The sequence below is a fragment of the Carassius carassius genome, chromosome 17, assembly GCF_963082965.1.
Source record: "Carassius carassius chromosome 17, fCarCar2.1, whole genome shotgun sequence".
Taxonomy (NCBI): Eukaryota; Metazoa; Chordata; class Actinopteri; order Cypriniformes; family Cyprinidae; genus Carassius; species Carassius carassius.
Genome location: NC_081771.1, coordinates 28,305,114 through 28,321,147, shown reverse-complemented (window position 1 = coordinate 28,321,147; position 16,034 = coordinate 28,305,114). Strand labels below are relative to the sequence as shown.

The 16,034-nt window shown below is 39.0% G+C and overlaps 3 protein-coding genes across 5 annotated transcripts in view; 1 reads left to right on the top strand and 2 right to left on the bottom strand.

The window, feature by feature from the left end:
* The window catches only part of LOC132161513 (glutaryl-CoA dehydrogenase, mitochondrial-like), an 88,646-nt gene that overhangs the window by 70,363 nt on the left and 2,249 nt on the right, over positions 1–16,034 (top strand). The window lies entirely within an intron of this gene.
* On the bottom strand, positions 247–8,647 carry rasal3 (RAS protein activator like 3). 2 transcript variants are annotated; one of them, XM_059571599.1, is made up of 18 exons: positions 7,824–8,647; positions 7,228–7,361; positions 6,970–7,048; positions 4,700–4,767; positions 4,510–4,595; positions 4,247–4,373; positions 4,030–4,128; positions 3,266–3,937; positions 3,046–3,190; positions 2,810–2,954; positions 2,377–2,613; positions 2,010–2,211; positions 1,827–1,918; positions 1,424–1,706; positions 1,228–1,341; positions 797–987; positions 623–707; positions 247–511 (listed from the first exon to the last, which is right to left on the bottom strand). In XM_059571599.1, exons 1-18 carry the CDS (start codon positions 8,368–8,370, stop codon positions 422–424), a joined length of 3,396 nt encoding a protein of 1,131 aa, XP_059427582.1. In that variant the 5' UTR covers positions 8,371–8,647; the 3' UTR covers positions 247–421. The 2 variants fall into 2 exon arrangements, with proteins under 2 accessions (XP_059427582.1, XP_059427583.1); XM_059571600.1 differs by lacking the exons at positions 6,970–7,048; positions 7,228–7,361; positions 7,824–8,647 and adding an exon at positions 6,373–6,586.
* LOC132160610 (N-acetylmuramoyl-L-alanine amidase-like) lies at positions 9,147–14,853 on the bottom strand. The gene is made up of 5 exons (XM_059570251.1): positions 14,560–14,853; positions 13,329–14,183; positions 13,028–13,238; positions 9,541–9,838; positions 9,147–9,449 (listed from the first exon to the last, which is right to left on the bottom strand). Exons 1-5 carry the CDS (start codon positions 14,621–14,623, stop codon positions 9,429–9,431), a joined length of 1,449 nt encoding a protein of 482 aa, XP_059426234.1. The 5' UTR covers positions 14,624–14,853; the 3' UTR covers positions 9,147–9,428.

The following is a 16,034-nucleotide window of genomic DNA, read 5'->3' as shown; positions in this document are numbered from 1 at the left end:
AAATACATTTGTCCTTTTCTTTATCCTTGACACACATTTTTCATTGACTCTGCTACTTTATTTTTAGGTTATCTGGTGTTTTGAGTTGGCCTAGCTGCAGTCACATTTACAATTATTACAGTTAAAAGAAATACATAGACGATTCAGCTAGCAGGTTTGATTAATGCACATTTTATTTGTGAAAGTCTACAAAACAGTTGGTGAGAAAAAAGTCATATGCAGAGCCATTCATTTTTAGTTTGGACATTTTTATTTTAACCACAGTATATTATTGCTTTGATAATGGATTTGGTTTTAATTGTGACAGGTAGGTACCTTGAAGCACAGTGTTATCAATGAACTAAATAAATCTAACAAAAGCTAATAGCAATGCAAAAGGGCACTATGTAACACACCACACCAGTTTACTTCATGTTTTGCATCAGGTATTGATGTAAGTCTTTCTCATGCCATCAGCATTAACTGCATAGAGTTGGTGCACATCTTTCAACAATCCAGCAAACTGCTCCTCCTGTTATCAGACACACAATGAAAGTGTTAACTTAGCCATATTGTATGTACAAGCCTGAATTAATGATGCATGTCTAAAAAATTAGACTGAAGTGAAAACCATATAACTTACCAAAACATTCATGCGTTCTACTGCAGCTACAGCAACATTAAGCTTTCTTTCGTCTTCCTCTCTCTCTTCTTCGATGACGCCCAATCTGCACAAACAGGAAGGAGAAAGAGACTTTACAAATAAACACATTTTGACTTTTTTTAAATAAATGTAAAAATTTGACTTTTTGTTTACCTGAAAGTTGCGCTTGCTAGCTGTTCTTCACGGATGGCTAACAGATTCCGAAGTTCCTGAACCTCTGCCTGTAGCTGTGTATTCTGATCTTGGGTCATTACTATGAAGTCTTCTAACCGCTTGGCCATCTCCAGCTCACGCTCAGTAACTTGCTCCACGCCCAAACGCAGCTCTCCCAACTCTTGCGCATGCTATGAGACACCCAAACTTTGTCAACATAATGTGGCCTTTTATTACACCATTTCCATCCTTTATTACACAAGTTAATTCTGACAACACATCAAAGTAGTAGTAAAATATTTTTACTTTCACCAGTCTGATTACACACTGACTTTTTCATTGAATGATTTTTCAAATCATATTATTTTGCTTTATGATACACTCGATGGTCCTGAAATCAGATGCATTTAGATTTTGTAAAATAGACCCACCCTGTCTAATATGCTTGTCTCCTCTTGCTCTTGCCCTATTTTTTGATAGGGCTCGTTGCTGTTGTTTTGTTTGATCCAGAGTACTTTTGCTGCTGGGGCTTTGGATTTTATGGCCTATGACAAACAGGAAATAAGTATTTGAAAGCACATCATTGGCAAAATGTCTAGTAAATTTTAACCAGTCTTAGTTACTCACATTACTAGGTGATGAAATTTCCAAACAGGGATCCTGATCTTGATTGTAGTCCTGGCACTGCGTTGGTAGCTCTTCTTTGCTTGTCTGCCTTTTTACTGGTTGCCGTTGATGCCGTGATGGTCTGTTGGGGACACTAAAAGCCCGCTGCACCTGCTTCCGCTGACGTTCTTTGCCTTGGTTGAATTTTGAGTCTGTGGGAAGCTGCTTCATGGAGTTTTGTAATGGACTGTACTTGGGGAGATCCTTTGGAGGTAAATATGTAGGCTTTGGTGTTCCATGAATGCTGTTTTCAAAAGAATAGAGACACAGGTTAGAGGAAAGTACTTTGAACAAACATTGATTTTAAAGCTTGATGCAGCTTCTCTTGGAGCCCCCTTGGGGAATTTTGTTTATATAACCTTACCTGCTAACAGGGATCCGTTGAGCTTCCTGGCCAAGGAACTCTGTGATCTGGTTTAGGATTGAAGGCAAGGGATGTAGGTTGTCTATTTGGTCCTACAAAAAAGATGTAATTTTGCCCATGAGCACACTGTTTAATTAATGAGAATCTCATAGTGCTCAGATGAGCCCTGAAGTTTTATGTTACCTGTTTCATTACAGAGATAATATCGACCAGGAGATTGTGAAGGACTGCTAGACGAAGGGGCAGGTCTACATAGCCATCAAATCGAGCCATGGCAATTTCACTGTCTGGATCAGATACTTTCTGTAAGAATCCTCTCATAGGCTCCCAGTGTTGTTCTAGAAACTCATTCATAAAAAACATGTACTCTTCTTTTTCGCCAAACCTGGTGGATATTGAGACAAAATAGTTGTTGCCAAGAACAAACCTTACAAAACCCTAATTCCATTGGAATTTATAATCAATACACAAAAATTTTTGTAGACCTGATGTATGTTAACTGAAAGATGGAATGGTAATCAGAAAATGAAGGACTTTAGACCAAACTTACAAGGTGAAGTTTGCAAGGTTTTGAATGACCTTGGCTGTCAGAGTTAGAGTACGAAGGGTGTTTGGCTCTGGATAGGATTGAGTAAGTCCAAAGAGTGATGGACTGAGGATCGCTGGGCATAAGAATCGAAGAAACAGAGATGATGATATGAGACGGTGTCCAATGTCTGTTTGACCTCTGTCCTCACAATCTGATACCCAGCTGGAAAAAATCTCATTCAGCTCCGCAGGGAATGAGCTGTTCATAGAAAGGAAAGAATTAATCATTTAAATATAATTTTCCAGTGGAAAACAAAGGACACCCATTAGGAGTTAAGTGGACATAGTATATCTAGTTACTATAATATAGTATATCACAACAATTCGGTAATCTTAGTTGTGTTTTCTACAGAAAATACTGGCTCTTTTTTCAAATACACTTAGGTTTATCTTACTCTTGCATGTCAGTTATTCTCTTTACAACATCTGCACATGTCTCCTTCAGATGTCTCTGGTTGATTGGTAGATCAGAGGCAGAACATTTCTGCGGGTCTACTTCACAGTTCTCTCCTCCATTATACAGTCTGGCTATGAAGTCACCTGTGGATAAAGAGGGTTAAACAGGAGGTTAGAGGGAAATAAGATGACACATGCAGTTTTAGAACAAGGGATGCAGTAGAATATTCCTTACCAAGTGTGTCAATGAGATACTTCTGGCCCACCAATTTCATATATTCGTCAATAGCCTTTGTGGCCAGTGTATTCTCTCTGAAAATCAAAGCCTCATTTTCTCCCAAGCGCTGAACTTCTGCACTACCCAGATCAATCAAGAACTCCTGCACAACCAAAAACCATTCAGAAATCCTGAAGAGCTTATTAGTTTTCCTACAGTTACTGCTGTTGCCACTCACCTTAGCTTTCCCAATGCTCTGGAGAACATGAACAAGTGCTCCTGCAAGTTCTTCTTTCTCCCGTACATTGAGAAGGGGTTCCAGGCTGCTGCACATGTCCACATAATTCACTGTGATATACTCTGCAAATTCCTTGTACCTCTCAATAGGCAGAATTTTCAGGATCTTGAATTTGGACTTGACTCGAAGTGAAGCTTGCGGACCAACTTGGTCCTTTGCTGAACTTGTCCCTGGGGGCTTGTAGGGAACGATGGGATACCACTTCTCCTGATAGGCCCGTCCTTTTATTTCTGCCAGATTGAGAGCCACACTTCCTAAAGGATGCAGAGTAGAGTCATCCTTGGAATGGCGCTTCTTTTTAGGGTCTTCGTCTCTAAAGAGGTGCAGGGTGATCTGGCTGACAGGGGGCAAATTGTCAAGTTCAAAAAATTCACCCCAGAATAGCTGGCAACCTCCTGAAGCACCACCACCATGGCCTGTGCCAGCTGCTCCAGATCCTCCATCAACTGCTTGGCTGGAGCGTTGGACGGACTTCCCCACGGCCCGGCTACTGGTACGAGCAAACAAGGTACCATCAAGGTGGACCTCACAATAATATCGCTTCTTTGGGGGAAGGTCTTTTGCTTCATTAACCCAAAGGCTCAGTGAGTACTCAGTGCGCTCACAGTTGTCCTGAAGGTAGATAGTATAAAACATTATCATTATTTGTAACAAGTTAATAGGTAAATATTTTGGTCGACCTTAAGTTGAGGAATATTCAGCACCTTATTTGGATGAGCCGCACGACGCAAGTCTTCAATCCAGCGGTCTCTTTCTGCAGCTGAACTGCACCCAAAGCAGTGGTTATTCTCTGAGTTGATGACCTTTTATGAGTCAGATAATGAAATGGACAGAAAATAATTATATTTGGATTATGGATTGACATAAAAATCTGAAAATGTAAACATAGTTTGTACTTTAATATGCAACAGTAAGGTCTACCTGAAAACAGTACTTCTCCCCTAGAATTGAGCTGTGGACTGGCCTGATGACAGTAGTCTGGTCTGTGCTAAGATCCAGGCTTTTGGCCGCACTGACTGGAATGGATAAAGATTCTCTTGAACCAAACCTTGATAGAAAGTGTGAAAGATTAGTAAATGGCATATCATATAAAACCATCAGATGATAAGATTGTTCCAATTGACATTAATCGGTACTACAGAGTCAGATCAGTCTTTTTCTATATTATAAAAATGCTCCTCCACCTTGCAGCAACACTTAGTCCTGCAGTATTGAGCTGTGTGCTGCTTTTCCGTTTATCATCACCCTGCAAGCGTCGCTTGATTAAATTCTATCATGAGAACGAGAGAAAAGAATTGTCATGGGAAAATACATATATTTTTTACATGCATTTTGTTCAGGAACAGTTTCTTAGAAATACTGATTTATACTTACTTTGACACCACCATCTTGCCCTTTTATTTTGGTACCACTCTGGGGGACCACAGGATCTGGATTTAGCTCTAAGGAAAGAATGAGAACAGTTTCTATATTAGATGATCAGTTTGATTACACAGTATTCCTGTTTTGTCTGTAGTGATCCCTTTCTTTTTTGAAACATATTACATACTGCAATAATTGATCATTAGAGCTTAAATGATCAAATGTATGTGTGCATGTATGTCTTTCTGTTTATTTCGTTCTGATGGGATAAAATACAGCAGAAAGACAAATAATCTCAATGCAATCGCAGATTCTGAAACCAAGGCAGGAAGCATAGTCATTTCCTTCCTTCTATGTGCATAAGATCAATAATTTTCCAGTTTAACAGAAAATTTAACTGCACTACTGCAGTTGAATTCTGTCTATACAGAACAGAACCCGAAATCTAGGGGCTTATTTAATTTTGTATGTCAAAAATTAGCTTTTACTTGATCATCCGTGTGCCTTTATGAAAGCTGGAGAGCAGACAAGCAGTACTATGCAAAGCATGTGGTCCCAATTTTTGGACTTACATGATTATAGGGGTCAGAGGGGTGCTTAAATAAATCAAGATTATTTAACGTTTTGCTTCTGATGAAGTCTGACACTTCGCACTTTGTCATGAATTTTCAAAGTATATGAAGCAACTAACTTGCAAAGAATGCAAAAGTGCAACATTAAAAATGACATCATCTTCAAATGTATCAGCAACCACTGCAAATAGAAATTAAGCTAGCATTTATTGCAAATCTCCCAAAGCCAATTGTGATGCATGTCCTGTTATTAAAAGTGCAAAACATTAAAAACATTTTATGGTTTGATTAAACTTCTTTCAACATATTTCCCACGTATAGTATTTGTAGTCACTGAATCCCACATATACTGTACTGTAGTCAGTGTTAAATTGGGAAAAAACAGTAGGATGCCTTCAACACTTGTCCATTGTCCATCATGGTAAGGTCAACACGCTTATTTTAGGAGTCTTTACATTGTATGCCATCTCTGAAGCCAAGAGAATACAAGACTTTTAGAAAACTTGACCTAATATGCTTCTTAAGGTTAATCCACAAAGCTCAGACAAACACCAATAAACAATTTGGCCACTGGATTTAGAATTTTATAAAAAAAAAAAAAAAAAAATACTGTCATGTTCACACTGCCCCAATAGACACTGACAGACTGAACACGTTCCCTCGGGTAAAAACAAAACATTGTTGCCAACAGGGGTAACACACTGATGGCATTTGTCTGTGTGGAGTAAATTGGCCTCAAACTTTCCATCACAATGTTCATACTTACAAACTTCAGAAGGTAGATATCTTATATGATCTTCTAAATTACCAAATCAAAAAGTGATTTTATATATATATATATATGGAAGCACAGAAATTGGTAAGCAACTCAGCCAACAGATAAGCGCCAGCAAATGACAATGTATTTGAAAGCACTAATTGTAATATATCTCTGTGCTTTGCTAAACAACTGAATTAGCTGAAAGTTAAGATCAATGTAAACTCAGTTAACTGGATTCTGCCATCTCCTTAGACTTATTTTAATGCTGATTAAATTTAACATACATTAAACTCTCCAGCAAAGTTATTTGACTGAATTATTGAAGTAGGCAAAGTTAAAATAATTTTGCTTACCTAGTGCCCCTCCACATACAATCCAACGCCTGAAACCCATGTTTTGGATTAGCTCAGAATATTTTTCTCACAAATCACAAATGCCCTTTTATAAGTTTTTTTTACTTTTTACATAAGGGTCCCACATTCTTGTTTTGAGTGAATTAGACAGCACACCCCTTCAGTCGTCCTCTAGTATGGAACACCCAGTTATGATGGTATCTTCAGACACTCAAAGGAAGCAATTTTACAAGCACACACACACATAACCACGTCAACCATTTCCTCTGTGAGTACTTTATCTAGCTTCACTTTAGTTAATGACAGTTTGTCATTGGCTAGATAGAGACAGATGGTATCTCTCATCTCCTGAAGTCATCTCCGGTTTTTAAATAGTCAGGACACAGCGAACTCAGCAAGTCACTTCATTCAAGTGTACTGCAATCCCCCTAGTGATCTTCACAAGATAATGTTCATATTTGTTCTTATGAGGCCAGTTAGTCAACAATAAAAGTGGATCAGAAAGTTATGAGCAAAGCTCTCGTGTCATTTGTTTGCAGATAGTGCTTGGTTACACATTTTTGGCTTCTATGTAAATGCAAACTCTGTGATACTGACCAGTGTTACTTCCACTGATGTTCTGGAGACTGAGGCTGGAGAGACAACTGCTGGCCCGGTTCCGTACCCTCATCAAAGGCTAAAATTAATTCAAAACATAATGATATATTGGCAGCATAAGCATAAAATCAAATAGCATTTCCAAACTAAATGCACTGATGCTTCAAAGTCAATTTAATGGCATACATCTAATACCTTAATCTTCTAACTATAATGTCACATCTGTTGGCATTGTTGAATGTGCACGTTGTTCATTACCTCCTCCTCACGTGGAATAAGGATCTGTCCATCTTGAAGAAAGCAGTTACTAATGTCCCAAACAGGAACGTCTTGTTGAGGGGCCCAGGAGAAGCGAACAGGCTCTTGGACCAGGATCTCAGGATCACACTTTTCTTTGCGTTTTCATAAAATGTAAAAGAGTGTACATGCACAGTTTTAATTTAAATAGCTTAGAAGCTTCAAAGACAAAACATACTTCATGCAAGAATTAATTTGGAATCCAGTTCCAATATCATTAGAGCTTAATTAGTTAGCAGTCCTATCAGTCCTATCAACATCCAATTACATGTTTAGGTCATTTGGGTACAAAAGAAAAAATATATTTCTGTGGATTCTTTACTTTGTTTATTGATCAGTGTCGTACATCCTGTTGTTGTACCCTCATTCTTTAGCGCCATTTAGTGGCATGTGCATGTATAATCTTTAAAAGGTTAGAAAGCAAGTCTACACTCTCCAACAGTAGAGATCTTTCTAAATGTTAAACAAAACACAAGTTGAAATCATTATAAGGGTTCCTCATAATGATTTCAACTTGTGTTTTGTTTAACATTTAGAATTGAATATAAAGCTCTTACCATGCTCTGCAATGGCAGCACTCTGTAGACGTTGTCTCTTGAATTTCTGTGAAACTGTTTGCAGGTACTTCCTTATTTTACCCCTCTGCGTTGTGTCCTGGACAGTGGACCCAGATGCCTGTGTGCTGGAGGACCCAGATGCAGAAGAGGAGGACAGGACCGAAGATAGAAGGGACCCTGGTGGCTCTGAAAGAGCTCTACGGAAAGGGTTTTTTCTTGAAGTTACTGGCTTGTCCGGTTTGGATGGGCTTTCGCTCCTTTGAGGTGCAGTCGAGCATTTTTCTCCCGCATCTTCACTCAGAGCTTTGCGCCAATTCTGCATTTTATTCCATTTGTTTGAAGCCCCTTTCTCAAGCCTCTCAATAGTCCCCTGTGCCGCTGTCTCAGGCTTGGCCCCTGTGTGCCACTTGTATGTGTTGAGTAGCTTGCCATCCTCTGGTTGCTGTGGGTCTTGGTCAACCGGACTGTTCTGCTCAGGAGACAGATCCATGTCTTCCTCAATCTGTGGTGCTGATTGCTCAGCACTCTGATCTTTGTTTGTACCCATCTTGATTCCTACTCCGTGACCCAAATTAGCACGTTTTCTGGGTGCAGGATGTTTCGATGCAATGCAAAGTTTGTATTTTCTTGCAGTATCTCAAAGAGTATGGATTCCTCAGCACTTAATAGTTCTAGAGGTCTTTAAATGTCTTGTATTTTCAATTTCGAGTGCGTCGGATCTCATCATCTGCTCACTTCACCTATTGGCTCGTTTCAAATGATGCAACCTTTGTGGTCCTCGGCACTTGTAGGTATGAGGCTTTTTTTCTGTGCGTACTTATCGTCCAGTATTCAGGAAGCCAGTCAGTTTGAGGGTGGGGAAATCAGGTTAGGTTTACAGGTTGATTGAAGACTGAGAGATGAGGATATTTCCCAGACTGACCCAACTAGAGCAAAATTATAGTGCTATGTTCTTTACCTTATTCCCATTTATGGTAAATCCAGAGAGCATGATATGTAATTTGGTCATGTTTTGTTCTCACACATTGTATTTGAGTTTGAACTGAACTGCTATGGTTGTGACTGGAAAAATTCTTATGATCATTGTAGCATAACATGATGAAGATTTTTTTTATTTTAAAAAAAAAAATATGATCAGAGTTGACAGTTTAACCTAAATAACTGCTTGTTTTGTTCAGTGACGGTTACATTTCCTGTCAAAACAGCAGCACTTCCTGTCTCACTCTGGGGCCTTCTGTGAAAACCACTTCCTGTCGTGGTAAAGACTAAAGTAATCTTTCCTTCAAACTGTCACACACAAAACTCAACATGTAGGATTAGAGATCACCGTGTTTATTTTTGCACACGTAATTCTAACTTACATAAGGTACAGTAACATTTCAAGGTTTCATACAGACTTCCAACCAATGTACAGAGTAATGCTAATGGCCTGTTTTATGCTAATAACATTCAAATGCCAACCTTCTAACTTCTAAGTTATATTTAAAACTAAATGTGTATTTAAAATCAAGAATACTTTTCATAATAATTAGTGGGTTTCATTGTTGTGGCTTCAGTCATGCACCTTCAGTCATGTCATGTCAGTGACAGTAGATGTCCTCGTTGTTACTTAAAAGGATCCGTTTCCTGTGAACAACATGTTACAGTCACAGATTAATGTGTTGGTTTGGATGACAGGATTAAACGTTCACATTTCTAAGTTTAGCATCCTACATACTTTGTAGTGTTCCCAGGTTGTTATCTCAGAATACAGAGACTCCCCTGGACATTTTGTGCCTGCTACCACTTGTCTATGACCCAGAATGGTAAAATTCTCCTTCAGAAATCCTTTGCTCACTCCGCAATTGACCAGATGATGGTGCACTAGCTCCATGTCATGTTGGGCAGGTAAATGAGCAGTGTAGTCCCCGATGAAAGCAACACCATACCCAACAGTATTGCGTCCTTTAGTATGAGCCCCTACTGACATCCAACCTCGTCCTTCGTAGATGTAGCCATCAGACCCAACAACAAAGCTTTGAGAGACAGTCAGATACACAGAATACTTTACAAATGATACTGACTGTGATCTTTTGCGTGCAATCTACTCAAACAAAAAATAAAAATTTGTAAAAATATGGTTGCATGGGCCTATGCTCTGATCAGTTTGTAGAAAAACCACAAAGTAGGTCAGTTAAACTTTTTAACATTTGACATTTTTATGCATGTAAACATTATAGCTGTTCTAGAAACAGCTACTGGTTTCTATGGCAGGAACATAACTTAAATGTAATCTCATAAGGGACTGTTTTAAAATGCTCTACATAAGCAGCAGCTTTGTCTTCATGCTAAAAATGCTCCTCACTTGAAGAACTGGAGAGGCTTGACTCACAATTGAATCCTATGGAGTTTGGAATTAGCATGTTGCTATGCTAACCATTATATAGGCTACACAGAATTAGGCAAAATATTACTTAGTACACACGAATGTTGTATAAAATAATAAATTTTTTAATTTAGCTATTTCCAGTATAGACTGAATTATAAGATTACATCAGCTGCTATTTTGTGTTTATTTTTCCCCTGAGAAAATCTGAGTATGCATACTTCCCTAATCCCTACAATATAGTGGGCTTAAATAGTATGTAAAAGAGCAGCATGTCTAAATTTACAGTATTTATAAAACATTAAGCAAAACATGGAACTATAGCATGGGAGAGAATTTGTACTGTAAATAGCAGTTAGGCAACCAAACTGATGCTGACAGGTCAATATGACAAATGTAGTACATAGAGATTACAATCATGCCAAACTTAAATTAAACATATTGTTTTAATGGTTGTAAAATAATTACTACTTAGGAAGAGAAGTACCTACTTAGTGTGTATGTGGTTTTCTGGATGCAACAAAAGAGTGAAACACAAACAGAATGCAATATGTACTACACAGTATGGACAGTATCCTGCTAACTAATTTAAATGTAGTATGTGATTTCTTTGTATACTCTGATTTTGAAAATACATTATTATGGTTAAAACATCATTTCTCAATATTTCGAAATGTTTATTTAATTTTTTAATTTTTAAAAAAATTTTTTGTTGTGACGCTCGGACACTCTTCAAGACTTTATCTTCTTAATCCGCCGCCACCACCTCCTCCATCGACTCTTACAGCGGACGACTTTGCAGTTTTCTTCACAAATAAGACGAGATCCATCAGCGGCCAATTCTCCACACCGCAGACTGAGGACAACTTCACAATGACCGATGCACACTCTTTCTCCTCCTTCTCCCCACTCTCAGAGATGGACGTCTCCGAACTTCTCCTGTCCAATCATCCTACTACTTGTCCACTTGATCCGATCCCCACTCACCTCCTTCAAGCGATCTCTTCTTCAGTCATACCTTCGCTTACTCACGTTATCAACTCCTCTCTTCACTCTGGAACATCTCCCTCAGCATTCAAGCAGGCTCGGGTAAGCCCACTGCTCAAGAAACCATCACTAAATCAAGCGCTTCTTGAAAACTACAGACCGGTATCCCTTCTTCCATTCATTGCAAAGACACTTGAGCGAGCTGTGTTCAACCAGTTTTCTATATTCCTTGTACAGAACAACCTCCTGGACAGCAACCAATCTGGCTTCAAAAGTGGCCACTCAACTGAGACTGCTCTGCTCTCGGTTACTGAAGCCCTGCGACTAGCAAGAGCAGCTTCAAAATCCTCGGTACTCATCTTACTGGACCTTTCTGCTGCTTTTGACACTGTTAATCACCAGATTCTCCTGTCCACCCTCAGAAAGATGGGCATCTCTGGAACAGCACTCCTGTGGGTTAAGTCCTACCTCTGACAGATCCTTCAGTGTGTCTTGGAGGGGTGATGTTTCAAAGTCACACCACCTTGCTACTGGGGTTCCTCAAGGCTCAGTACTTGGACCACTTCTCTTCTCAATCTACATGACATCATTAGGATCTGTCATTCAGAAGCATGGCTTTTCTTATCACTGCTACGCTGATGACACCCAACTCTACCTCTCATTCCAACCAGATGACCCGACGGTAGCTGCTCGCATTTCAGCCTGTCTGAGTGACATCTCTAGCTGGATGAATGACCATCACCTTCAGCTTAACCTTACGAAGACAGAACTCCTGGTGATTCCAGCTAACCCATTGCTTCATCACAACTTCTCTATACAGCTGGGCTCATCAACCATTACTCCTTCGAGGACAGCTAGAAGTTGAGGACATCACTAGTTGTGATGGATCATCAGTTAAGCTTCACAGACCACATTGCTACAACTACCCGGTCCTGCAGGTTTGCCTTATACAACATTAGGAAGATTAGACCCTTCCTGTCAGAGCAAGCAACCCAACTTCTTGTCCAAGCTCTTGTTCTCTCCAGACTGGACTATTGTAATGCTCTCCTGGCGGGCCTTCCTGCATGTACTGTCAAGCCTCTGCAATTGATCCAGAATGCAGCAGCGAGGGTTGTCTTCAATGAGCCAAAGAAAGCTCACGTTACTCCGCTCCTCATCAGGTTACACTGGCTACCAGTAGCTGCTCGCATCAAATTCAAGGTACTGATGCTAGCCTACAAGACGACCACTGGCACGGCACCAACTTACCTAAACTCATTGGTTAAATCTTATGTGCCCTCCAGAAGTTTGCGCTCTGCAAGTGATCGACGCCTTGTGGTACCATCCCAAAGAAGTTCAAAATCACTCTCAAGGACCTTTTCCTGGACTGTCCCCAGCTGGTGGAATGACCTCCCAATCTCAATTCGTACAGCTGAGTCTTTACTCATTTTCAAGAAACAGCTAAAGACTCATCTTTTTCGCCTGCACTTAACCAACTAACACTAGCACTTTTCCATTTCTTGTCTTTTAATTAAAAAAAAAAAAAACCTACCTTTGCGTTCTATACTAGACTAACTGAGACTTGTCATGGCACTTGTATACTGTTGTTGTTCTCTTGTTGACCTGACTGCTTCTATTGTTCTCATTTGTAAGTCGCTTTGGATAAAAGCGTCTGCTAAATGATTAAATGTAAATGTAAATGTTAAAAAAAAGTTATTTCATTGCGATTCATTCTGGGACTGCTTTCTCCACTTGGAACACCTATCGTTTGGAATAGCTTTCACACCACAATGCCCACCTTTGTAGGCTGCAAACTATAGGTTTAGGGACAGAAAGTATATGTGTGACAGAATCATGCTGGAGCACATGTTACCTGTAACCGATGTCGTACCAGCCCCGCTGCTTTTGGTGGAAATGTTGCATTGCCTTCATATTTTTGGAACACATCTGCAGGTTTAGACAGGGTTTGCTGGGAATCGCTGTGTGGTGAATATATAGAAATGGCAGGGGTGGAGACAGAGGGTTGACAGGAACCAGGGGTGGAGCTGCTCCCCACATACATCTTGGAATGATGGCAGGACATTCTTGAAGGTAAGCACAGAGATTGTTTCTTTAACACAAGCAACAACAAACAAACAAGTTTTATTTGACCAACTGGAAGTACCTTCACTTACCCATATAACGTAGCATAAAGTCTTTAATTCCATTTTCTATAAGACTCTCAACAATGATGTCTCCTTTTTGTTGATGAATATGTAGTGCATCTGCTACTTTCTCTTGAAGCAGTGATAAATTTGTGATATTTTTTAAATTCTGTCTCCGATAGCGACCTCTCAGATGATTACTCAAATCATAATCCAACTCTTCCATAGTCCCTAAGTAGTAGCTCCTTAGTAGTGTGCTTAAATTGACTTCGGAGCAGTTAACAACAGAAAGATGTTTCCCAAGTATGGCTCCATCCATTCCACCATGAACCAGAGCATCGGTGGCCAAGGATGGCACTCCTGAAAGAGTATAAACCATGGGAGCAGATACACTGTCCCAACAACCATCCGGGCCAAGTCGCTCAGGTGGAGTTGCATTCCCAAACTGCAGAAAGGAAATGCCTAAGTACTTTGCAAGTGGGAGTAAGTAGAAACCATGAGGCTGGTTACGGTCTTTGTTAGCCTGTAGCCCATATTCAAGACCTAAAAGGAGAGGTGCAAGGGCAACCGTCGTGCCATCAGGAGTCAAAACAACTCCCCTCTCGTCGTGATCCCTTGTTATGAAATGATGAGTGACTTCCTCCAGGAAATTGGAGAGATTGTGATTTATATTCATCTGCCCTATGATAAAACTGTTGTTTACATAGTGAATATCACCTTGATTGTCAGATGAACCCACAAAGTCACGTGTGAGACTATCACTTTGGTCTGCAATTTTGCGTAGACTTGCCACTAAAGCCAGTGGACTTAGTCCTGGGTTTGAATCTTCTAAGTGTGTAACAGCGGTTATGAAGTGCTCCATGTTCCTCAGATGAACTGCTGTAACTAAAATATATAATTACATAAGACACAATAATTTTGCATGTGCAATTATAATTAAGCTAAAGAGGGGTTGGGGGGTAATCGAAGCATGGTCTTAATCCCTTTGAAGACTGTACATGTGACAAAAGCATATGTGACACAAATTTAAGTATTAAATATAGCATGTCTCTGCTGTCTTTTGAAATATGAGCATATCGCTAAGGTTGAGATGGTAGTCCAATTAAACTGTACGCATACTGGATGAAGCCAAGCTGCGATCACAGTACGGTTCAGGGTTACAGGCAAGTTATTATGCATAATTTATTGTTATTGTAATAGTAAGTACAAGTAACAAGTACAACTTAAAATAAAGTGTCACCAACATTTATGGTGTACGTACCTGAGCTCTCAATGACTATACATATCCCAGACATGGTAATAATCCACAATGCTCCTTGTGTCATTATCAGTACTAAAAGCTACGACTTGGTACTAGGTGCTTGATTTGAATACTGTGTAAGAGTTTTAGTACATATGGTGAAACACTGAAGGCAGGACACTTCAAATTCTGCAATTTAATGTTAGTCAGGTGGCGTATTCCATCGTGAAAAACATGTTTTTGTGTTGCTTCAGTGGGATTGCATGTTTGAGGTTGTACTAGTGTGTATGTTTGTACTCTGTTATGAGTAAAGGTCTTCACCATAATCTGAATTGAACTACAAATATTGATTTTTGGATGGCAGTGACTGACAGATCTGCTGTTCTGTTTGTTGTGGAAGGAAGAGTTACTGGAAATAAAGGAGGTAAAGGTCATGGCTAGATACTGCAAAGAAGATAGTTGTTGCACATGTGCTTGCAGTTACCTAATGACTATAGCCAATTAGCCATCTGTATTTAGTAACAGCCAGCGGAGAAACTTTTTGAAGCTGGATTTCTTGATTAGAAGAAATTCTTCCCTCTTGCGGCCAAGAGAAGCAAGAGCATTGAAATTTAAGTAGCAGCAAATTTTTAGATGAAAAGGCTAAAGCTGTTACTGGAAAACTTGCTTACTACTTACTGAATACTGTTCAGTATGTACTGTATAGGGCATACTATTTTTTTTAAATAGTAAGAGAAACAGTGGACATTATTCAACAAATGGTAAACAGTAGTACTCTGTTATATGCACACATGCAGAAATTGTGAATACTTTACTGTAGAAGTAGTAGTCGTGGTATGCCAAAGCTTTCTACCAATAATAAATTATTTTGAGAAATACCTTTACTGCTTTTCGCATGCTATTTGATGTACAAGTATTGATTTTATTCCTGATATCAAGAAATTACATACTAAGTATTTTAACTTATTTTAGCGAGTTTTATTTATTAGGTTACTTGAGGCTTGATTGTGTGCTTTAAGGTTAAATATCTTACCAAACAAATAATTCTAGTTTGCATTTTGACATGTAAAAAGAATTCAAAGACAAAAATTTCTTTTTTTTCAGAATTTATTTAATGTGTATGTGGTTTCACAAATGAATAGATACAAGTAGATAAAGTGACTTGTCATAACCAACATCCTGTAAATTCTGCCAAGTGAAATAAATTGAAAAATAAACTTTTATATATGTATTTATATAATTTCAAATTTCTTTTACAGGCATTTTCTGTCAATAGACATCTGTTTGACAGAATGGATTTTAATTGCTTTCAGTGTGTCCATTTCAAATATTGAAGTATTTGCAGAAGAATAAAATGAAATCCATAATTTTATGTCTTTATATAATACGTTTTGCAAACATTCAGAGGGAACACAAAATACTACAGAAAATAACACAGTTTTCAAGGTACCTGACTGTATGATAAGGAAGTGAAGTTTTGCAAAAAAAAAAAAAAA

Excerpts from the sequence above, each read along its gene's own strand:
- rasal3 (XM_059571599.1), bottom strand. The coding sequence starts at position 8,370 with ATGGGTACAAACAAAGATCAGAGTGCTGAGCAATCAGCACCACAGATT. Across the intron at positions 4,768-6,969 it reads CATCAGTGGAAGTAACACTG|AGCTAAATCCAGATCCTGTG; the intron begins GTCAGTATCACA and ends TTCTTTCCTTAG. Across the intron at positions 3,191-3,265 it reads AGAGCATTGGGAAAGCTAAG|GAGTTCTTGATTGATCTGGG; the intron begins GTGAGTGGCAAC and ends TTGGTTGTGCAG.
- LOC132160610 (XM_059570251.1), bottom strand. The coding sequence starts at position 14,623 with ATGACACAAGGAGCATTGTGGATTATTACCATGTCTGGGATATGTATA. Across the intron at positions 9,839-13,027 it reads TGGTACGACATCGGTTACAG|CTTTGTTGTTGGGTCTGATG; the intron begins GTAACATGTGCT and ends TGTCTCTCAAAG. Across the intron at positions 9,450-9,540 it reads CAACCTGGGAACACTACAAA|GAAACGGATCCTTTTAAGTA; the intron begins GTATGTAGGATG and ends TGTTGTTCACAG.